The sequence below is a fragment of the Pogona vitticeps genome, chromosome 15 (genome assembly GCF_051106095.1).
Source record: "Pogona vitticeps strain Pit_001003342236 chromosome 15, PviZW2.1, whole genome shotgun sequence".
Classification (NCBI taxonomy): Eukaryota; Metazoa; Chordata; class Lepidosauria; order Squamata; family Agamidae; genus Pogona; species Pogona vitticeps.
Genome location: NC_135797.1, coordinates 10244352 through 10268453, shown reverse-complemented (window position 1 = coordinate 10268453; position 24102 = coordinate 10244352). Strand labels below are relative to the sequence as shown.

The following is a 24102-nucleotide window of genomic DNA, read 5'->3' as shown; positions in this document are numbered from 1 at the left end:
AGCTGCTTAGCGAAATCATCGTCTAGCGAAAAGCATTTCCCCATTGGAATGCATTGAAACCTGCAATGACTGCATTGAATCGTCATAGGAAAGCCGCTTTGCAAACCGCCGATCAGCTGTTTAAATAGCTGTCTTGCAAAGCTTAGGTCCCGAAAACACCTGTTTTGCGAGCACGGAGGGAGCTGTCAAAATCGTCGTCTAGCGAAAATCGGTTTGCGAAGCAGGGACCAAACATTGTCCAGCGAAATTCCCCCATAGGAATCACTGTTTTGCGAATCGCTATAGCGATCGCAAAAAGTCAAATGTCTAGCAAAAAAACGGTCATGCGGGGTAACTGTCTAGCGAGGCACCACTGTACTGCGCCTCCCCCACTCTGCCAACCCAACCCCACCCAACCCAAGGCTTGATTTCACACGTTCAGTGGATTTCCCCCTCCCTTTTCAAGGCTTTTCATCTCAACCAGATCCATGCTTTGGTTCGCTTTTGGGGGCAGAGTTTAGCACAACAGCATTTTCAGTGAGAAGTTGTTCTCTTCCACATCAGAAACGTTTCTGGCTGAAAGTTTTCAGTTCCCTCCCAAATAAGAGAAAAGAAAAATCATTCCAGAAGCAAGGCTCCAGAGGTGGAAGAGGGCTTTCGAGGGCTTTTTCATCCAAGCATTTCAAGGATTTCTTTAAAAGAAGTGGTTTTTAAAATGATGGAGCAAGTAAGTAAGATGCAGCTACGGCCCTTCGGATGCATGTCTATTTCTGCCTGAATCCTTCCAGAAAGAAGAGACAACTGCCAGCTCTCCCACTATGAAACCATCCCTTGGAAGATGTTTTCCCCTGTCACCCGTAGCCAAGATCCACCTCCTTGCAATTTCCACTTGTTTGTTCTGGCCTTGGCCATTGTTTGCGGCAACGGAGAACCAATCCGCTCGGTTTTGTGTCTTGCAAACTTAGCAGAGTTTGGAAATAACGCTTTTAAACCCGTTTTGTGCACAATATATTGTGAGCCGCCCTGAGTAGACTCCTTTCTAGAAGGGTGGGATAAAAATCTAAAACTAAATAAATAAATTTGATTTAATGTCCTAATATTAAAATTGTTCATTTTGCATTAAACCGGAGAAATGCCTCTGTTTTTTTTTTTAATTCTGAAAATAACATCAAAACATTAATAAATCGTTTAAAATGCAGTAAATGCCTGCATATATGCTGGTGTAACACAAAAGGTGTATGTTTTTGAGGCAAAGTTCAGAAATATTCATAGACATTATTTGGTGCATACAGAGTCACACCACTTAGCATTTCTTAACTCGAGGCAATCTGCCTCGAAACGTTACACTTTTTTTGTGCAACGACACAAGAGGATCTTGGCAACGCGTTATTTCCAAGCTGTCGATATCTGAGGATTAAAAAACAGCCTCTGTTTAATCTTTTCTTCTCCAGATTCTACCTATTCTCTCTCTCTCTCTTACCCGAAGGGCTAGAAGTACTGAGGCCAGTGCTGAGGGATAAGGTATTGAAATGCAGCTCCGTTCCTGGCTGGTCACTGCCGGTGACCCCCAAGCACACCTGGGGGTATTCCTCCATCTCCACCACCAGTAGCTCAAACAAGGTCAGAGGGTCTGGCAGCGCCACGGAGATGTGCTGGGAAAAGGGAGAGACAAAGAGGGAACACTGGTTTCTTAGCTGCCTTGTATGCGCATGCGCACACAGGGACCCAGAGAGAACTTTTCAGCCCCGCACGGTCTATGCATCTACCTTCAGCAGCATGAACTTCTGCAACGGTTCGTACCACTGCAGGAGGGCCAGGCTGGAGGGCAGAGCCGCGCACAGAAAGGTGCTCCCCGAATACGGGTTTCGGACTGAAAGAGAAAACAGAAGAGTTCGTGAGCCCCCCCCCCCCAAAAAAGGTTCGTTGGCTGGCTTTGTATTTTACTACAAACTGGCCTCACTGGCATATGAGGGCCTCGTTGGCAAAGCCAACGTTGTAAGCCGCCCAGAGACCTTTGGGCAGAGTGGGCGGCATATAAGTTAATAAATAAAATAAAGTCGAACCAGACACAGCTTTCCTTCTGTTTTCCTAGTGGTCTAAATTCTGTGACACAGACCTCCTCCTCAAAAGAGACCACACGCCTGAGGGAAAACGGTGTTCAAGAGTGCATACGATGCGGGGAACCCACCTGCCAAAACAACCACCACTAATATGTATTTTTATACAGTGGTGTCTCGCTTAATGAGCGCACCGTTTAACGACAAATCCGCACAGCGACCCTTTTTTGCGGTCGCTAATGCGACCGCATTGCGATGTTTAGATAGGCTAAACATCACACTGCGATCATTTCTGCACCCGGCGGCCATTTTGGGAACTGCTGATCAGCTGTTCCAAAATGGCCGCCAGGTGCAGAAAATGGCCGCCCGCACCATTTTCACGCCCTGCCCTCGCTTACCGAGGGCGCGAAAATGGCGGCGCTATGGAGAAACTTCGCAGAACGGTGAGTTTAAGAGCCATAGGAACGCATTAAACTAAGTTTAATGCGTTTCTATGGCGTTTTCCGTTCCTTATAGCGATGTTTCCGCATAGCGACGGTTAATCCGGAACAGATTAACCTCGCTATGTGGGGCACCACTGTACCTTCTATTCTGCAAGGAAAACTGTGTCAATTCAAGAGAGAGGAGTTCAGAAATGGGAATCAAAATCTAGGTGAAGCCCATGCTAATTACACGCCACATGGTCTCCGGCATTTCAGACGGGAGTTTCGCCGGGTTTACCAGGAGATGCCAGAGACTAAACTTGTGGATTTCTACATGAAAAGCTCAGCCACCGAGCCACACAGCCGTTCCCCACATATAGGAGTCCGTATGGGAGCAAGAAGACAGAAAACTTTCTGACCAGATCAGTTTTCTTCATTTAGACCAGTGTTGTCTCCTCTGATTTTCAGCAGCTCTTGAGGGCTTTCGGACAGAGACAAGCTTTTCCTATTTATTTCCTGCTCCCTGACCATTTTCTAAACCAGTGATGCAAGCCGGGGGGTTGATCCTTCTGCATGAAAGCAGCCGCTCTCCCACGAAACCACTGCCAACAAGACCGCACCGGGCCGATTTGGACCACGTTGTGGAGTCCCGCTGGCACGGTGATCCAAGCAGGAAGGGCAGAGAAGTCAAGACTCACCTACACGACACTTCAAGCATCCTTTGGTGTCTGCAATCTTGGCTGACAATGTAAACTTCCTGCCAAGAGAAAGGAAGTGTTCTAGATTGGAGGGGAAGAGGAGAAGGCCTAGAAATCCTTTCCCTTTCCTCTTCATTCCTGACAAAAGCCTCCTCCACCACCACCCCAGCCCTCTTCTACCCTCTGCGTTTTGTGATGTGCCATCAAGTGGCATCTGACCTACGCTGATCCTAAAATGTTTTGGGAGATGTTAAAGGAATGGTTCACGACTGCCAACCCCCACATGGGTTTTCCTGGTTAAGCAGAAGTTTGAACCCCAGTATATATATATTTTTGCCCACTAGGTGGCACAAGGGAGCCCTTTCATTAAAAAAAAAAGCTTTGTAAGCAAAAAAACACAACCTGATGGTGGCATTATGGGAGCGCTTGTGGTCCCTGGGCTGTTGGAGGCACCCAATCTTCCTCTTAAGTGGCTATTATTTCCTCCCTGCTCCCATTCTTTCCTTGGGGACCCCTTGGCCATTCCATCGTCCCCACCTCTCCCCACCTGGGGATGATCCTCTCTGTCAGTCTGTTGGTGGCTATGGAAAGGGGGACTTGCCGCTTCTGCAGCTGGCGCCGCTGCTCAAAGAGCCCCGGAAGGTTGTGGGAGGAGATCTGGGAAGACTTCCCTGCAAAAGCAGAAGTGGGGAACGTGAGTTGCATCGCCGGGCGCCTGGGGTGGGCGAGTAGAAGGCACAGCTTAAAGAAATTGCCTCCTGGACTGCAACTCCCAGTCTCCCCCAGCATGCTGGCTGGGGATTCTGGGAGCTATAGTCCAAAAAGATAACTTTCCTCAGCTTTGGTAAGAGGCACTCTTTTTTTTACATATTGACAAGACCAAGAAGCAGCCTTTATGGACCACATTGCCGTCCAGGAGAGGAACCCTGTGGCAACCAAAGCAACAAGAATGTTGTAGAACCTAGACGCACCTAGAACACACCTAGAACACGAGCTAGTTTTATTTGGCACGCGCTTTGGGGGACTGCACCGTGCATGGGACGAAGGGACCGGCTGTTCCCAAAACCAAATAAAATCTGTTAAAACCGAATGCAATTGCCAGGACCCAACGAGTGGAAAGTCGTTGAATCGACAGGATTTCTGTAAGTACCGACTCGCCCATCGTCAAACCACTTGAATGGCTCTGTTCTAGTTGGATCGGGACTTAGACTTAAAAGGGGCCTCAAGTGGTCTCGTCACTTCAGGCGTGGGACCGTATGGCTGGAACGAACCCACCGCTGCCACCATGTAAGCAAACAAAGCAAAAGGCAAAAGTTCATCCCAAATGTTTCCATATTCTTGGGTCAAAGTTTTAGCACAACCCATCATCCTCAATCTCATGGTATGGTGGAAAGAGGTCAACAAACTTTGCTTAGGATGATTAAAACTTTGACCCAAGAATATGGAAACATTTGGGATGAACTTTTGCCTTTTGCTTTGTTTGCTTACACCCCTGTCATTGCAACTCACTTCCTCCAAAATTAATCCTCTAGCTATCATGTAAAAAACCAGGGCAGAAGAGGGTTTTCCAGGTATCGTTCTGTACCCGGATACTTACCAGCTAAGGTCAGTAGCACATTATTCATACAGTAGAGCCAGGAGCATCTGTGTGGAAGGAGCTGGGGAGGGACAGAGAGAGAGAGAGAGAGAGAATTGTGTTTCCTTTCACTTGAGCTCTTCATTTTGTTATTGCATGGATAAGAACAGGCATAGCACACATACAAAAAATCAAGTCAAGTTCAATATGATGGACCATAACGGCGTGTCATCAAGTTGATTCCAACTTCTGGTGACTCTTCCTCGGATTTCCTTCGTACAGAGTATTCGGAAGTGGTTCACCAGTAGAGATGGGCACGAATCGCCAGTTCGTTGATTTGTGCACGTCGGCTTATTGGCCAAAGAGGTGCTCGGCGCTTCCATGCCCTCTTCTCTGGTGGGCACCCACTCGGAGGCAAAGTACAGAAGCCGGGTTTACTACCCCCAAAGGGGTGCCCATCGGAGGAGGCTGTGCGGGAAGAGTCAAACACCTATTCAGCTGATCAACGAATCACCCAATGGGCAAGTTCGTGCCCACCTCTATTTACCAGTCCCCTCTTCTGGGACCAGGTAGCTTGCCCAAGGCCATGCCAGCCTGCCCCCTTAAGGCCCAGTAGGGAGTTACACTCCAGACCTGTCTAGCTCTCTTGAGCTCTCCAGCGAAATAATGAAAAATTAGACACGGGCTAGAATCCCACTGGTTCGTTATGCTGGCCGGCATAACCTGCAGTGGCCACTGACTGGTCATTACAAGTCGCCCCTCAATGTGAATCGGCAGCGGGTGTGCAACAGAGGAGACAAGTGGCAACTCAGCAATTAGCAGCAATTCAATGCTGCGATTCATGCAGTTGCCGATATAACTAACGAATAAGATTCGGGCCGTTGCTTGAAAAAGAAGGTAGCACCTGTAGAGACGACATCCTGTATATTCCACCTGAAAAGGATGGGCAAGCTTGTGAGATCATCTTTTATTAGCACCCTGAGACCCACCAGGTGCAAAAAAACACAGTTGGAACGGCATACCTCAGGCATCGACTGAGCTGTGAACCTGGAAGGAGGTCACAGGTCCTCCTTCCATACATTTACTCCGACATCCACCCCACAAAAAAGTTTCTTCATTTCCAACTTAAAATTTAAGAGCATGAGACAGACGTACAGTTGCACATAACCCAGGGAGATTTAGCTGTAGATCCTGATCTGCTTACTTCCAATTGAACTACCGTATTTTTCTGTGTATAAGACTATACTTTTGTCTAAAAAATTTAGACTAAAAATTGAGGGTCGTCTTATACATGGGAGTAAGCTGAGGAGAGAACAAAAACAACTGGAGGGGGAAGCAGGGATCAAAGCGATCCTGCAGCGCTTTGATCCCTTCCCCCCCTACATTTGCTAAGCCCCACTTAGATTTCTTAATTTTGGGTTAGAAAAGTGGGGGCGTCTTATACACAAAAAATATGGTAATTTATCAGCCAGAATCCTCAAAAGAAAATCAGCATGTGCATTGACTGCTGTGTGTTGGTCAATTCCTGCCATTCAGGGCACAACAGAGAGCATCTGTGGTAACTCCTGAACTAGTGGCAACTATTGCCTGAGATTTACACCGCCTACACTGTGGCGGGTGTAGAACAGCAACAGGATTTTGGCCGATGGCTTAAATGGGCCATTCTTTGCTTTTAGGCGGCTACCACCCCTCCTCAAGTTTCTCCAGAGTTAGCTGAAATCTTCACGAGGAGGAAATGTATTTCCCAAGCAACAACATGTTGTGAGTGCTCTGTGGTAAAGGTGGAGAAGATACTTGCTAAATTCCTCACTCTCCTTGATTTAGAATTGTCTTGCTTGAATGAAGACGAGACACCTCAACAAGGAAATTTATTGCCTGCTTCCTGGGGAAGCCAAGAGAAATGCCATTTCTAATTAATCAAAGTCTCTTTAGTTCTCATAAAATGCATCAGCACAAGACTGGTGTGTCTTCCTGTTAACAAGCAAAGCACACACAACATGCGCTACGACTGGCTAGCTATTTAAAAAGATGTTAACAACCCCTATAACGTTAAATTGCAATTGTCAACCTTAAAAGTGCACACAGCAAAACAGCAGCCTCAACCCTTTGGTGTAATCTGTATTGTTTGAATTAAATGGTTTACTTGCATTGAAAGCACAGATTTACATTAAAGTATCATTTTCTCGATGATACACGTCCCCTGGAGGGTCGTGGTGGCGCTGTGGGTTAAATTGCAGAAGCCTCTGGGCTGCAAAGTCAGAAGACCAAGCCATCATAAGATCAAATCCACGCGCCGGAGGGAGCGCCCATTGCTTGTCCCAGCTCCTGCCAACCTAGCCGTTCGAAAGCATGTAAAAAATGCGAGTCGATAAATAGGTACCACCTTGGTGGGAAGGTCACGGCGTTCCGTGTCTAGTCGCGCTGGCCACGTGACTACGGAAATGGTCTTCGGACAAACGCTCTACGGGGATGAGCACCGCGCCCTAGAGTCGTACACGACTGAACTAAACGTCAAGGGGAACCTTAACCTTATCATTTTCTCGAAGTTGCTTAGCTAGCAAGAGAAATAAAAAAATATTTTGTTCTCCTGCTTCTTGAAAGCACCAGAAACAGCCAAGAATGACATGATCATCCATCATCCTCTCATGTAAGGGTGACACAAGCCAGGAAGACCCGTTAGTTTTACAAAAGACTTGGTTCATGACAGGAGGATGAAAACGGCTTCAGATACAGATGAATGAAGCCGCCGCCGGTATCTCAAGAATCTTTAGACCGACTAGACATGAGGGACAGCTATGGAGAATGTCCTAATCCGCACCTGCGCGTTAAAATAGACCGGCGAATCTCTGCTGCCAAGCCATCCTCACACAGAATCATGGAGTCGTCGTAGGGTTGGAAGGGACCTTAGAGGTCTTCTAGTCTAACCCCCTTGGAGCCCAAGGCAGGAGACCTCAGAACATGCCTTACCTTTCCTCGGTGCTGAGACATCTCCACACCCTTCGCTCCCTACGAGAGACTCACCTTCTCCATCGTATCCTCGTGTAACTCGTGGAGATTGAGCGTGTATATCCCTTCCTCCGCGCCCACCACCAAGTACAGATCTGTGAGGGGAAAGCAGAGGGAAACGAAGTCGCAGGGTAACGCATCCTGATCACCAGTAACTAGGAGAAGGGAAAGAGAGAAAGTGGGCCCTACCCCGCGTCTCCGGGTGGATCCACGTCGTGGCTGAATTTATCTTCAACGGACAGCCGTTGAAGATCTTGGAGAAACAGGCGCCCATCTAGGAAGGGAAAGAAGAAAAACGGAATCAGAGCACCCGGAACGCCGATTGGGATCCTGTGTCGTTTTGGGAGCTGAATCAGGGGCGAGTTTGGACTTGAATGGGAGTGAAGACCACGGTAGTCCCCCCCCCCCACTATCCGCAGGGGATCCAATTTCTACAGATGCTGGAAAACACCAATTATCGCGAATGCATCATCTCGGGTGCCTTCTAGAGCAGCGGTCCCCAACCTTGGGACTCCAGATGTTCTTGGACTACAACTCCCAGAAGCCTTCACCACCAACCTCTACAGGTCAGGATTTCTGGGACTTGAAGTCCAAGAACATCTGGAGGCCTAAAGTTGGGGACCACTGTTCTAATGGACAGCTCTGGTAGCTTCCTCTTTTGATAGTACAGTCATGCCCCACTTAACGATTACCCCGCATAACAATGAATCCGCTTCACGACAATGTTTCTGCGATCCCAACTGCGATCGCAAAACAATGTTTTAATGGTTTTTTTCCGGTTTGCGACAATCGGTTCCCTGCTTCGGGAACCGATTCTTCGCATTACGGCGATCAAAACAGCTGATCGTCGGGTTTTCAAAATGGCCGCCGGCTGCTCAAAATGGCTCCCCGCTGTTTTTAGGAGGCATTTTTCATACTACAGGCACTGAAAATGGCCACCCCTATGGAGGATCTTTGCTGGGCGAGCAGGTATTCAGCCCATTGGAACACACTGAATGGTTTTCAATGCGTTTCAATGAGCTTTTTTATTTCGCTTGACGACGTTTTCGCTCTACAACGATTTCGCTGGAATGAATTAACCTCGTTAAGCGAGGCACCACTGTGTGTGTGTGTGTGTGTATTTTCTAGGATTTTTCTCTTATTATTTTAAATATTTTCAGGACATGGATAAGTGGATCAGCGAATACTGATCTTGAGGATGGGGGGAGGGTTTCCTACTCTACAAGGGAACTACAGGTAGGGCTTAGGAACAGATCCTGCCTGAAACTCCTGGGCAGAAGGCATGGCTAGCAACCAGAGTGGACAGACCGTACTGGACTAGACAGACCGATAGTTTGACTCGGAGCAAGGCATCCTCCTACAGATCACACAGAGGTCTTCTTCTACGGCTGTCTAGGCCCCTTTCTGCTAAGGAGTCACACAGGTCTCGGCTCACGTCACTCCTTCCTTTTGGCTCCAAGTGGCCCAAGTCGGTCCCCACCCTGGTATTCTGCCCGCAGAGAAGTGAACGGAACTCACATGGACTTTCGGGGTGGGGGGCAGCCCGTGACACAGCAGCCTCTGAGGGAACGAGAGGAAGAAGGAGAGAGTTAACCGGGAAAGGTTCAAAGCAACCCCGTTTCTGGAAAAAAGGAAAGCAAAGAATGCTTGGAAATATGGGGGGTGGGGGGTGGGACCCCCACACTACTTACGGTGGCCTCCTCTTTCTTTTTCATGGTGGCCCACTCAGTGGAGAGGAGAGAGTCTGCCGGTTTGGGGAAGCCGGTCCCTGAGGTAGCTGAGGTATCGTTCACGCCTGCGCTGCCTGTGGGGCGGAAGACAAGATTGGCCACCCACCCACCCCACGCAAGACGCAGTTAGAAACGGGAGCGTTCTGCTCGCCGTCCACTGACCAGTTTTATACTTCTTTTAAACCCCAGTTGCCAGCATATGAAATAAAGCGGACTTAAGCGTTATTCTTTGGCCTTCCTTTTTTTAAAATGCCCCTAGGACAAAGGGTGGAGGTGGGTTCTTCTCATCATCCCGCCTCCATAAAGGGAAATTAGGATAAACCGGAAAGCCCTCTGATGACAAACCCGTCAAACTCAGGATGGGAGTAACAGTTATCTCCCTGCATGCATTAGGAACCTGCTCTGTGCACAGTGCCGAGTGGCTGGTGCCCGTGACGTCACCTTCTTATCTCATTTTCCAGAGTGGTTTCTCATCCCTTTTTGTTCCAAGTTACCGAAGGTCTAACCAACCTCACCGACACCAATATGCCTGCAATTTGGTACGCAAAGCTGTAGTTTGGTTGTTAGGTATGATAGAACCATCACACTGTCCATCCTTCGCTAGTCTAAGTCACATCCGCCAGGACTCATCATTATATCTTTCAAACAAGCCCTAAAACACTTGGCTTTCCATATTGGCTTATAGCTGAGTTTGCCCTCGCAGAGATGGCACAAGTTGGGTTGAACTGTAAAATTTAGGAATTTTGTTAAGACCTCTGGTCTAAATCCTGTTGTGCAACTTAGACATCTCTGGAAGAGTAATGACATCACTGGCAGGGGGAGATTTTTGTTATAATCAAAAACTACAGTGGTGCCTCGCTTAACGATTCCCTCATTAAACGACGAAACCACTATACGATTACTGTTCTGCAATCGCTTTTGCGATCGCAAAATGATGTTTTAATAGGCAAAATCCGCTTTGCGACAATCAGTTCCCTGGTTCGGGAACCGATTCTTCGCATTACGACGTTTTAAAAACAGCTGATTGACGGCTTCAAAATGGCCGCCCGCTGTGTAAAATGGCTCCCCGCTGTGTTTTTGGACGGATTCCTTGCTTTACAGGTACTGAAAATGGCCGCCCCTGTGGTGGATCTTCGCTGGATGGTGAGTTTTTCAGCCCATTGGAACGCATTGAACGGGTTTTCAATGCGTTTCAATGAGATTTTTTATTTCGCTTAACGAGGATTTCGCTCTACAGCGATTTCGCTGGAATGGATTATCCTCATTAAGCGAGGCACCACTGTACTTCCTTCTGCCTTGTGGCTTGTCCCGCTTGTGAGTAACCTGTATCACGGCGTGGAAGCCCTGGGGCAGGAAAAAAAAAACCATTTAAAGCTTCCAGAAGTCCTCCCTGCAGGTGACATCATCATCCTTGCAGAGGTGCAGCTTATTGCAACAGAATTTTGGTCACTATTTTTCTAACTGCTGTTTTATGTCGGTCCGTTTTTATTTTATAGACCACTTTGGGAGGGCTTCTCATAAAAAGTGGCCCATCCATCTTTCAAATAAATAAATCGGGTGGGGAGCGTCTAGCTATCCAGATGCTGTTAAAATGGTGTTGAGGTAAGCCTATGATGTTGCCGCCGCCTTAAACCATCATCTTAGATGAAGAATTATGGAAGTTGCAGGCTACACAGCAAGCTGGATACTCAGTTTACCCAACCTTGGACAGACACGGCTGAGTCAATCCTGAAGCCCAGGATCAAAATCAGGTTGTGAGCAGAGTCTTCATTGCAATACTGCTTTTTAATCACTGCACCAGGAGACTCCTAAGTACATTTTATGAGTTTTCTTTGGGGGGGGGAGGAAGTGCTTTGTTCTATGGTGGATGAAAACTCCACACCCAAGCGATGCCAGCTCCACCTGGCCTTATGGGCTTCTCACAGGCAGCATTATCCCCAGTAGATTCCTCCTTCCTCCTCGCCATTACCCGGCAAAGTTTGGCTTCTAGGATGTTCCAGATCTGAGAATTCAAGGCCCTCCTCGTGCTCCCAGGGGGCCTTATATGCCAGCTCCAGGTTGAGAAAATCCCAGAAGGGCCCTTTCTTGATGGTGCTCATGGCATCCTCATCACCACTGCTCAGCTGCGGCTCTCCATCGGCCTGCATAAAAGAAAGCAAGGTGTCCTCGGAGCGTGTCTACCATGTATAGCGATAATAATTTGACTCCAGGGGGCCAGCCCCCATGGAATCTTGGGACCCGCCATTTGGTGAAAGCCCCTGATTCCTCTCCTGGAGATCTCCCGTGCCGACGTCCGAACCATCGGGGAGGGACACCTCCCCAAACGGCACGTCTCAAAATTCCATGGGGCTGGAGCCGGGACACTGAAAGTGGGATCCAGCCGCGGCGACGGTGCAGCATGAGCTACACTCTTGAGGAGGGGACGGAAAGGGATGTCTGGCGCTAATGGCCAAACGAAAGCCTACCTGTTTGGTGGGGCGTGCGGGACGAATCGTGAGGCTCCTGCGGAAGAACAGACGTTTTTAGAACAGGAATTCGTACTCATACCCTTGGGGCTGGTACAGAGACTCCAACCCAGCAGCCAGATTGTTGAGTGGGGGGTCAGGAAAGACCCCCACACACACCTTTTCCCCCCACCTTGGCCACCTTGCAACTGGCTTCCATACCAGCTTCAAGGGGATGGCGTCAACCTATAAAGCCCTAAACGGTTTAGAACCTCGATATCCGGCACAGCGCCTCCTCCCGACGAGATCGGCCCGTCCTGGAAGATCCTTGCAGGATTAGGGGGTTGAGAGTTATGGGTCGAGAGATGACCAGAAACCAGGCCTTCTCGGCGGCCACCCCGCCACAACGTACGGGACAGTTTCATGACCGAAATCCGCCCAGCCCCCCTCATGGGGAGCCTTTTTTAAAAAAACCTATTTAAAACATGGCTATTCAGAGAAGGCCTTGTCAGATCTTCAAACCAAAGGATACAATAGTGCCTCAATACAGTGGTGCCCTGCATAGTGAGCGTCCCATTTAATGATGAATCCGCATAGCGATGCGGATTTTGCGATCACAAAGCGATCGCATAACGATGTTTTAAAGGGCCAAATATCGCATTGCGATGATCGGTAAGCGTTTCGCTTACCGATTTTCGCATTGTGATGTTTAGAAAACAGCTGATCAGCGGTTCCAAAATGACCGCCAGGAAAAAATGGCTGCCCGCAGCGTTTTCGCGCCCTTTCCTCGCTTACCGGGCAGCGAAAATGGCAGCCGGATGGAGGATTTCCACATAGCGGTGAGTTTTTCCCCATAGGAACGCATTAAACGGGGTTGAATGCGTTCCTATGGGGTTTTTCGTTCTGTATAGTGACGATTCTGGATAACGATGATTTTTCTGGAACGGATTATCGTCGCTATGTGGGGCACCACTATAATCTAACTACATCCCTGTTTCCTTTTTATTTTATTGTGTTTTTACTGCGTATTGTTACTGTTATTTTTAATATTTTCTTTGGTTGTTCTTGTATACCCCGGCCACGATGTTATTGTTACTGTTTACTTTGTTGTAAACTGCCCAAGGTAGCCCTGGCTGCCAAATTTGGGAGGAGGAGGAGGTTAATAACAATCAAATAAATAAAAATAATAAATAAATACAAATAGAGATCATGAGAAAAGGGCCTCTTGGTGGGGGGCTGCCCAAGCTGATATGGGCTAATGCCTGGCCCCCAAACGTATTCTCCGATGTCCAAACTCAATCTATAAAGAACAGGCTTCTCCTGGGCACGTGCAGAGTATCGTTCTGATCCGCAGCTCGGAACGACGTCTCTCTAGTGAGGCAAGCATCCAGGCAGGCTTCAGCCTCAACTAAACCTGGCTACAAATATTTCCACTTATTTCCGTGGTGTCTCCTTCCCCATCCGAACTCATTGAAACTCAGGAAAGGAAGGGGGTTCCGTGGAATCTTCAGATGGAACCACAGCACGAGATTTCCAAGCGCACGGATCTGAAGTCAAACCCGCCCCCTCCAAGAAAATCTTCATTTAAAAGAATCAAGCATCCGGAGAGGGGTAAATCTCTGCCGTGCAGCTGCGTGTCAGAGCAGACCACACTAGCTGTAATGGGAAAATCCAGTTGTGTTTGCTCGCCTACTTACCTCTCTTCCAGAGCTTCTTCCACAGATTGGAGAAGGCTCCTGAACAGGGAAGAAAAACAGTACAACTCTCAACACACTACGCGTCTCTCCCCCTTGACCGGGACACCCTCGATCAAATGCCAACCCCAAGCCACTTGCACAGAACCAAGTCCTAGCGCTAGCTGCCTTTTTCGACACCCCAAAATCATCCCCCTTCCTTTCTCTTGGAAGGAGTCTTCTGCTTTTTCTAAATAACGGCAAAGCAGGCCGAAATCCAACCGGCGGGGCTTTCCACACAGCGGTTGGAGGAAAAGCGGCCGCTGCTCAATTTTGATTTTTTTTGCTAGCTGTGCAATAAAAGGATCACCGTCAGCTGGAATCAATAGGGGGGAAATTCTGTTTTCCAGAGAGGTGGATGAACAATACAATTGGGAGCCCCTTCCCCCCGCAAAAAAAACCCCTCTTTCGAGCCACCCCTCCCCAATTCCTTACTCTCCATCTTTTAAAAGCATCCAGTTCTCCTCTTCCTCCTCCTCCTGCAAAAGAAACAAAGCGTCCCGTCAATTTCACGGCCTCAGCATCTCTAAAGGAATGATTCCATTTTTTATAGTTTCCCCCATTTTGTGGTACCAATTTAAGGGTTTTGGAAAACTTGAAGGCTTGCAGAACTTCTGTGGCGTTCTGGTTTTATTTTTTGTCCCTTATGGACTTTACATAGCTTCCTCCCCCCCCCCCCCACTTTGCAACTAAGGCCAAATAAGGGGCCTCCACCTCCACTGTGTGGAGGAAGTCCTGGGTTCAAATCCCAGCATCTCCAGGCAGAGCTGAGAGAGGCTCCATCCGAAAACCTGGAATGCTCCACGCTTTGACGACTGATATTAAAGCCAATTCATTCGCGATAAAGATATATCGCACAGACATACGTTATGGGCTGTCTAGTTGGAGCTGATTTAAAGCAACCCTGATAAGTACTTCAAGGTGAGTGAGAAATGTGCACACACACAGTAAGCAGGGATTCGAACCCGGGCCTCCTGAGGCCTGGTCTGTCACAGATATATACAATGGTGCCTTGCTTAACGATGATAATCCGTTCCAGGAAAATCGCTGTTAAGCGAAAACATCGTAAAGCGAAATTAAAAACCCCAGTGAAACGCACTGAAAACCGCTCAATGCATTCCAATGGGGTAAAAACCCACCGTCCAGCGAAGATCCTCCATACGGCAGCCATTTTCGCTGCCTGTATAGTGAGGAATCCGTCCCTAAGCACAGCGGGGAGCCATTTTAAACACCCAGCGGCCGTTTTGAAAACCCGACGATCAGCTGTTTTTGATCACCGTAAAGCGAAAACCGGTTCCCGAAGCAGGGAACCAATCATTACTAAGCGAAATTCCTCCATTTAGATCATCATTTTGCAATTGAAATTGTGATCGCAAAAACATCGCCGTAAAGCGGATTTGTCGTAATGCAGGGCAATCGTTAAGCAGGGCACGACTGTACACACACGCACGCACAACTTACCGGACTGCACCATGGCTCTGTTTCTTTCCTGAGAGGGGGCCCAAATTTAACCTTATTAACTATGAAAGAAGAAAAACAAATTAGCCCATCTATTTAAACCCACACAAGAAAACGTCATCCTGAGCTCCCTCTATTCATCGGGGGGGGGGGCGTGTAATCCTCAGACCCCATGTGGCCCTACAGGTAAGACCACACAGCCCATCACCTAACTTCGCAAGCCTCCTTCTATGGATGAATTCAGATCTGGGGGGTCAGAGTGACCTCTGTTCTCGGCTATCGCGGAGAAAGGGAGAGGGAGGGTTGAAATACACTGAAGAAACGGGCAGAGAGGGACAGAAAGAAAAGAGGGGAGAGATAGAGGGATAATGGGGGGGGGGAGAATTGGAAGCAGAAGCAGAGCAAAAAATAAAAAAAACAGGAGAAAAATGGAAATCGCGAAGCGAGGCCAAGGGAAAAAAAGTGGGTGGCGGAGGCCAAGAAGGAGGGGAAGCAGGCGACAAAAGACCGAAAGAGAGAAGGAGAAACCGGAGATGGCCAAAATGCAGAAAGAGCGACAGAGGGAGAGGACGAGGGGGGGCGGGGATAAGAGGAAACGAGGCCCACAATGAGATGGATCCACCCTCTGAAGGAAGCCACCGACTTGAGTTTTTACAAGAACCGAGTGGGGGCTGGTCAAGGGAAGGGCATGGCTGAGATCACTCGTTCACGGGGGCTGCCAAAAAAATCAGAGGCAACTTGGCAGCACGGGAAAACCACAGCGACACGAGCGGGAGAACAGAAGACGCCGGAAGAGAGAGAGAGAAAAAAAGGGGGATGACGAAGGCAGAGGAAACGGAGGTGACAGGCGGAGACCGGTGGAAGGATGGCGGAGACAGCCTTCCCATCCAAGGGTAGACAGTCGCCCACAGAAATTAGTCCCCCAAATGACCTTGCCTTTGCCTTCGGACGGCCTCTCTCCACCGGGGGAAAAAACGACCCCTGCCTTTGAAGGACAAGGTCTAAGGCTTTCAAGGAGTTTAAGGGAAGGTTCTACCAGTTCCACTCCGCCTTATCCAGTGAGTTTCCATGGCCGAAAAGGAATTCGAACCCTGCTCTCCGGAGTCCCGGTGTGGCGTTCTCCTAGTTCTAGCCCATCATCACTTGACACCCCACGCCGGGTAGCACAGCCTGCCCAATACACGTCTCCCTTCAACAAGGCTGGGTTTTTTTTGCATCCCCAACCTCCGTGTAGTTCAAAACCTGGGTAGAACTCTTATGGCCTCCCCCCAAAACTTGAATACAAAAGATAAACAGTTGATTCTCTCTCTCTCTCTCTCTCTCTCACACACACACACACACACACACACACACACACACAAACACACACGCAGAGGCACCTAAAGGACAGGAAAAGCCTATATCAGAGGTGGATAGCAGAGACGCGATCTCACCTCCTCCTGCTAGGATCTTTCTCAAGCCTGCCTCTTAGCGTGGTCTAGCACCCTCCCTGGCTGCCACAGGGAGCCACCATGCCAAGAGAGAGGGCGAGCAGGACCACGGACATCGGACCGGGGGGGCTGTTGCACCACCAGCCTCGGTAAGTCCAAGACCCACCTTTCTCAGGCTACTTCCTGGAGACGAACAGCAGGACAGTACAGTGGTGCCACGCATAGCAACGTTAATCTGTTCCAGATTAATCTTCGCTATCTGGAAACATCGCTAAACGGAACTAAAAACCCCATAGGAACGCATTAAACTTTGTTTAATGTGTTCCTATGGGGCGAAAACTCACCGTTCAGCGAAGATCCTCCATAGCGCCATCATTTTCGCCGCCTCGGTAAGCGAGGAAACCGCACTAAAATGCTTGCGGCGACCATTTTGGGTACCCGGCGGCCATTTTGGAACCGCCGATCAGCTGTTCTAAAAACATCGCAATGCGAAGATCGGTAAGCAAAGTGCTTACCGATCATCGCAATGCGATGTTTTCCCATTCAAAACATAGCAAGGTGATCGCATTAGCGATCGCAAAAATTAGATCGCTATGCAGATTTGTCGTTAAACGGTGCCCTCGTTATGCGAGGCACCACTGTATTTACTGAATACTCATTCATTCATTCATTCACTCACAAGAACCCATGGGTGGAAACTCATCAGCGGAAGATCCAACCTGGAAATAAGCAGGAATTTCCTGATGGTGAGAACCATCAAGCAGTGGAACAGCTTGTCTCCTGATGTTGTGGGTGCCCCATCGCTGGAGGTTTTCAAGAAAAAATTGGACAGCCATCTGTCCGGGATGGGATGAGGTCTCTTGCCCCGACTAGAAAGAACCTCCAAGGTCTTTCCAACCCTACGACGATTCTATGATTCATTCATAAAAAAATATATCTGTGTATAACCAAAACGGTGCTGCTCAAACTTGTGCAATTCAAGGGAGAAGTGGGCCGGTATGGAGGGGACACACACACACACACACACACACACACACACACACACACACACACACACACACACACACACACACACACACACACACACACACACACACACAGAGAGAGAGAAAGACTCCCTAGGCTTCCTTCCCTTCCAGAACATCCATCCTCTTTCCCAGCAGGCCAAATGGCTGGTTCAAGGCGAGATCTTTATTAAAACCAACATGGTGGGGGAGCTTACACTGGATCTCTGCAAGGGTCCCTTCCGTTGGCCCGGGTTGCCTGCGCGAATGGATTTTATCAGGGAAAACTTCATAGGCCTGAATAAAAACAGCAGAACACAATTTTGAAATGCATGCAAATAACTCTTCTGCACAGAGGGTGGGCCCTCCAGGTGTTGTTGGACTACAACACCCATCGTGCCTCATCACTGCCATCCAAAAGGATCGCGTTTCCCCCATCCTAAGGGAAGAATCCTAGCTCAGTGATTAATCCCCCTGCCTTACACGGACACGGCCCTGGATTCAATTCCTGAAAACAAGAATGGCGGGTGACTCCCAATACGGCAGGTGCTGTGAAACCACTCGAGTCTGTACTTTACAGGAGATATCCCGGGTGTCAAGACCTACATACCAAATAGTTTCAGCATCTCAGATCACGCTTGTAAAGTGCAAACACAAACCTAGTGTGTATTTATAGCACCACTGAAACTGCAGCTATCATCAGCTGTCACCGGCTGCAAAGCCCCCCCTCTTTTCTGAAACCCTGGACAGCTGCTGCCAGATATTGTTGACGGCAATGAGTTAGCTGGACCAAGGGCCAAAACTGATGTATGGCAAAAAAAATTGAATTTTCGTTTAAATGCTGGTGGATTGTGAGGACTGCAGAAAAGCCTAGGGGGGGCAAAGCACTTTAGGGGGGAAACTCAGTGATAGATCCCTTGCTTTGCAGTATCTGCAGGATCGAAATCTGCAGTTTCATTTATCCATAATCTGAAAATATTAAAAATATTTTTTTAAAAAAGAAATGCATATTTTCATGGTGAATTTACCACAACTGGCCATTAGAGGGAACCAGAGACCATGCTATGTAGTCCTGTTGAAGAATACATAGCAAGATCTCTGGCTCCCTCTAGTGGCTGGATTCATTAATACATGGTGAAAATATTTCCTTCTGGATTTCTTTTACCATGCTGCGTAGCATTCATTACTATCTGCAGTTTTCAGCATCCGTGGTGGGGCTTGGAACCAACCCCTTGTCGATACAGGGGTCCTACTGTACATAAAATGTCCACCGGCATCTCCAGGTAGGGCTGGCAAAGATCTCTGTCTGACCCTCAAGAAACATTTTAATCCCTATAGACAACACTAAGGGGAACGACCAAACTTTTTAGCAATCCTTTCCCCCTTACTGTGCATAAAACTATCCACGAATTTTATTTCTCAACCTTTCAAAAGTCAAAAAAGAGAGGAGTCATTTCGCCCCCGTTTTTGTGGCTGTGAATGCCAGGAATTACTCACGCATTTATGCACACATCTTAATTATATATTAATTCAAGAGCCAGCGTGATTTAGTGGTTAGAGTGCCGTTCTCAAGAGACCTGAGTTCAAATTCCTATTTGGGCATGAAACTGATCGGATGACCTTGAGCCAGCCACGCTCTCTCTCAGCCTGACCTGCCTTGCCTTGCAACAACCCTGAGAGGTAGACCAGGAACGGTCGCCCCTGTGAATTTCCATGGCCAAGTGCAGATTTCAATCCAGGTCTTCAACACAAGTGACCGCTACATCACGAGTTTCTTCTGTACATTAGAAATGGGGAAAGTATCTTCCAACAATAGTTAGAATAAACTAATAATAAATATTTTGGAATATAGTGGTGCCTCGCTTAGCGATTGCTTCGTTTAACGATGTATTCACTTTGCGATGGGTTTCTTTGAGGAATTTTCAGCATCGTTTAACGATGTTCTCTACGGGGGAATTTCACTTAACGATGTCCGTGTTTGTTCATTTTTAAGTGTCTTACAATGTTTGGAACAAGTTTTAAACGGTTGGAATAGTTAGTCCACCTTATGAAACCTATGCACACTTAGTTTGGCTTTCTTCGTTAATTTTTGGTGATTTTTTGTTTTTTCCCTCATTGAAATCCATAGGTGTGCATAGGTTTCACAAGGTGGACTAACTATTCCAACCATTTAAAACATGTTCCAAACATTGTAAGACACTTAAAAATGAGCAAACACGGACATCGGAAAGCCATTCAAAAGCACTGAAGCCGGCTTCAGTGCTTTTGAATGGCTTTCCATTGGGGAAACATTGTTTCACTTAGCGATGTTTCCTATGGGGATTTTCGCTTAATGACGTTAATCCATTCCCATTGGAACGGATTAACCGGTTTTCAATGCATTCCTATGGGAAACGGTGTTTCACTTAACGATGTTTCCCATAGCGATGGGTTTTTTGGAACCAATTAACATCGTTAAGCGAGGCACCACTGTATTGTGAAATGCATCCAGAAAAAAAAATGATGTTAATCTTTTTAGGTGCAGAAAAGGCCTTTGATAATGTCGATTGGGAGTTTACGTTGCTGCAGTTAAAGAAGATGGGAAGAGAAGGAACTTTTCTTCAAACAATTAAAGCAATGTACACTAAACATAAGGCCAAGATTAAAATCAATGGTCAAGTAAGTGAAAATATTCAAACTGGACAAGGCACAAGGCAGGGTTGCCCACTTTCTCCGTTGTGATTGATTCTAACATTAGAAATTCTAAACAGACAAATAAAAAGGAATGATGGAATTAAGGGTCTCAGAATCAGGGTAGAAGAATTCAAGTTGCAAGCATATGCTGATGATTTAGCAATAATACTACAAAACCCTCTGGACAGTTTGGAAGAAGTAGTGAGAACTATGGAAGAATTCGGAGCCAATGCAAGTCTTAAAATAAACTATCAAAAAAATCATAAAGAAATAAGAAGTGGAAAGACTGACAATGAAAACTAATTTCAAGGAGGTACAGAAAGTGAAATATCTAGGAGTTATCATTACAAAAAAAAAAACCCCAAGTAATTTGATGAAAGAAAACTAACAGCAGTACTTCTAACAGTATGGTCCCCAAGATACTGTACCATTAGGACTACAACTCCCATGATCCCCCAACCTTCCCCACTTGTCCTCTGTCTCGGTCAAAGGAACAAGTCCTTGAATTTTTTCCGGGTCACTTTATTTAACCCCTTGCCCTCACCCTTCCAAACAATACAATCTTGTGTTTTATTGTTTGTATTTTGTATTGGAAGCCGCCTAGAGTGGTCTGGTAGCCCAGATAGGTGGGGTATAAAACAAACAAACAAACAAACAAACAAACAAACGAACGAACAAACAAACAAACAAACAAACAAACAAATAAAGCCCTGTTGAGACCATACCTCAAAATCCCCATCGTCCAAGGCAGCCGTAGCTAGGTCAGGATTAGTGGCTTTTTCCAGCAGTTCAATGACTAAGGTGCGGGCCAGTGGCTGGTAAACAAAAGGATGCTGGCGCAGACAGGGAGAGGGGATGAGCAGGGTGGAAAAAGATTCTCGTCAAGGATGTTTCCAATTAAAAAAAATTATTTTGCTCAACATGTTTCAGTTAACAAAAATGTAGTGCCCTGTAATAACATTTACGAAATTAGAACAGAATAGTATGTAATGTAAATTATGTTCTTTGGCCATGCCCTCTTTGGAATATGGCTTTTGGGCTGCCAGTAAATCCGGAAAATGGCCCTTCGCTATGCCAAGATAGCCCACCCCTTGTTACAGACATATCCGCTCATCCTTGTTTAGACCGATGTTAAGCATTTTTTTAAAGGGACGATCATCCTGTCCTCCCGCTCTGCCCAAGTGGGGAAAGGGGTCTCCCAGCCCTGCCCTAGACCAAGGTCACCTGCAGCAGCTTCTCTGCCACTGGACGTTTCTTGGGGTTTTTGGTCAAGCAGAGTTTGACGAAATGGTGGAAATCGGCGGACCTGCAAGAGGAAAAGGAAGGCATGTTGGCTGCGGAAACCGGGTCAGAAAGTCCAGGTTGCCATTTGGGCACCTGAACGGTTCTGGAAGGGAGTGGGTGCCACTCAGCTTCCGCTCAAAAAGAGGCACCTCTTTGAAGGGAGACGAGGAGAGAAGACCCCCTCAGGTGTCCCGGATGGTCCTTGACCCACTCTGACCTGAGCTGACCTTCCTTCCATCTTAGATGACCATTCCATCTTAGATGGCCATTCTTAGGGCTGCTGGTTTCCTTCCTTCTTACGCTCCTCCCTCTCGTCCCTTCGAGAAGCAGACATTTTGCTTTTTGTTCTCTAGAGACCGAAGGGGCAGTCCCGGCGCTTGGACCTCTCCCGTTTTGTACGGCAGAGTTCGGAGGCCTTTCCCCTTTCCTGCCCCAAGTGTATCTCTGTAGTAAACACAAGCTTGAATATGCCCTAAAACAAGCTGGGCATGAAATTCTATTTCAAAATACTTAAATACTGGACAACACCAGCAATCATTACGTTAGACTACACAGGGAAGCCACTGAAAGCCACAAACACCAGCAAAGCTTCAATAAAAGAGAAAAAAAAAGTCTAAAACTCAACGAAGCCTGGCTTCCAACACTGAAAAATACAGCCTGCAAAAAAGGTCAACAAACTCTACCCAGCCACAAGGACCGGTGATCACTGCACACAAAAGACCAGCTAACGACACCCATCAATCACAGTGACAGAAAATCTCTCCCCCTTATCACAACAATACACCCACAACAAAAAACACGTTGATCACCACAATCACCCACTCTCCTGAAAAGGACAAAAGCTGATCCCACAGCTATAAATACTCCAAACAAACTGCACCAGAGCACAGAGTTCTGATTCCTGTCCTTTGAAGAGGACCGCCAAAGAGACTGGCCAAACTTTAGGAAGAACAACCTTCAGAACACGGCCAAAGAGCCCAAAAAACCCATAACCACAAGCTTTCTTATCTTCTTGGGAAGAAGAGTGGACACCATTAAAAAACACACACACCAGGGAAATGTGCTCAGGTTCTGCCTGTCAAAGGGCTGACTCCACAAGTCAGTGTTGCTTTGGCACTTGTGTGTGTGTGTGTGTGTGTGTGTGTGTGTGTCTGTGTCTGTGTCTGTGTGTGTGTACTTTGCAACAAGGTGAAGGGAAGTCCGGTATCGTTCCCTGTTCTTGCGTCATTTTCCACCCACAAAACCGGACTAGAGGAGCAGTTTATTTACTCTTAATTCACACCCACATCCTTCCTCTCCTGTGTGAGTTCAAGGTCACTCATAGGACTCTCTTCTCCCCCCCCCAATTTATCTTCAGAACGATCCTGTGAGGGAGGTCAAACGGGCAGAAAGGGACCGTTTCCGCCCATTTGACCTCCCTCATAGGATTGTTCTGAAGATAAATTGGGGGGAGCAGAGAGTCCTACGTGGGACCTTCAACTCAAAGGTCACTTAGTGAGTTCCATAGCTTAACGGGGGCTAGAAACTTGGGTCTTCCAAGTCGCAGGTCAACACCCTAACGGCTACCTTACACCGCCTGTCAAATTTGATTCAAGGTGGGTGATCTGACCGCATCTCCCACCCCGCTGGAAGTCTGCAGGCTGGTTTGGGGAATGCAAAGCAACGTTCTGTGCCACAACCAGCCCCCTCACCCAACGGAAAGACCTGGATACGAAGGCATTAGCTCCTAGCATGGCCGCGGCCCCATTACGGGTCTTACTGGAAGGTTCGCCCAGCCCACTGTACACCTTTGGCCAGCCAGTAAGACTAAGATTTCTTCCCGATCGGCAAATGGCCGTTTGAAAGAGCTCTTTACACTTCAGGTGCCAGACGGCTCTTGGCCAAGGACCCAAACTCGGAGGAACAGCCAAAGACTTCTGAAACGTTGCAGAGGTCAAAGTAAAGGATTCTAGGTTTCCCTGCGGCGGTTGTCCAAATGGGTCAGAGGGGGGGGAAGCAGAAAATTTCTGCGAACCAGACCAACATTATTTTTTGCAAAAAGAGGAACTGTAATTCCAAACACCCTACGGTCCAGATACCCCAAAAGATGGGGGTGAGGAATAAAGAATATAACAGCATCTGATTTCCTTCTCTTTTTCCAGATATGCGGAACCGTGAAAGGTCAAGCAGCCAGGGGCAGGTGCAAAGGACTCCCCCCCTCAAGGGCTTGGATTTCCATTATAAGCCACTGGCTTCTCAACTGGGGGGGGGGAGAGGGATGTGGCCTATGGTAAGGCTTTCGGAGAAAGCAGGGGCTTGAGAATCGTTCTCCCCCAGGTCCTCTGAGGGCCAGATGTTGGCCAGCGGTGAGCCAGAAGCCCTGCAGGGCCGGAAGTCCTTGTCTTAAAGACACGGGGAGAAAACCTGCAGCTCCCTCAGTTCCCGTCAGCTCTATCGAGTGCAGCAAGGCCACCTGCCGGAGACCGGGGGGTCCCTCCATCTTTGTTCTAGCCATGCCGCACCATACAGCTCATCGGCACTCTTTTCAGAGTTGGAGCAACACAGACCAAAGAAAATCAGAACTGTGTCGCCAGCCGGGGTTAAGATATTCCACCAGAAGCTCCATCGA

At 47.8% G+C, this 24102-nt stretch overlaps 1 protein-coding gene across 3 annotated transcripts in view; it reads right to left on the bottom strand.

Annotated features, from left to right (window-relative positions):
* MAP4K2 (mitogen-activated protein kinase kinase kinase kinase 2) overlaps positions 1–24102 on the bottom strand; it is a 61336-nt gene that overhangs the window by 8489 nt on the left and 28745 nt on the right. For 2 of the 3 annotated variants that reach the window (XM_072984083.2, XM_072984084.2), the window contains 17 exons: positions 21435–21516; positions 20936–21043; positions 17756–17834; positions 15107–15165; positions 14081–14124; positions 13610–13648; positions 11934–11970; positions 11438–11609; positions 9430–9542; positions 9257–9298; positions 7928–8012; positions 7754–7833; positions 4754–4814; positions 3704–3827; positions 3157–3215; positions 1746–1849; positions 1460–1631 (listed from right to left, as the gene is read on the bottom strand). In XM_072984083.2, coding sequence (XP_072840184.2) covers positions 1460–1631; positions 1746–1849; positions 3157–3215; positions 3704–3827; positions 4754–4814; positions 7754–7833; positions 7928–8012; positions 9257–9298; positions 9430–9542; positions 11438–11609; positions 11934–11970; positions 13610–13648; positions 14081–14124; positions 15107–15165; positions 17756–17834; positions 20936–21043; positions 21435–21516 — 1460 coding nt within the window. Of the gene's footprint in view, positions 1–1459; positions 1632–1745; positions 1850–3156; positions 3216–3693; positions 3828–4753; positions 4815–7753; positions 7834–7927; positions 8013–9256; positions 9299–9429; positions 9543–11437; positions 11610–11933; positions 11971–13609; positions 13649–14080; positions 14125–15106; positions 15166–17755; positions 17835–20935; positions 21044–21434; positions 21517–24102 lie in introns of all 3 variants that reach the window. The other variant, XR_013539353.1, reaches the window with a different exon arrangement.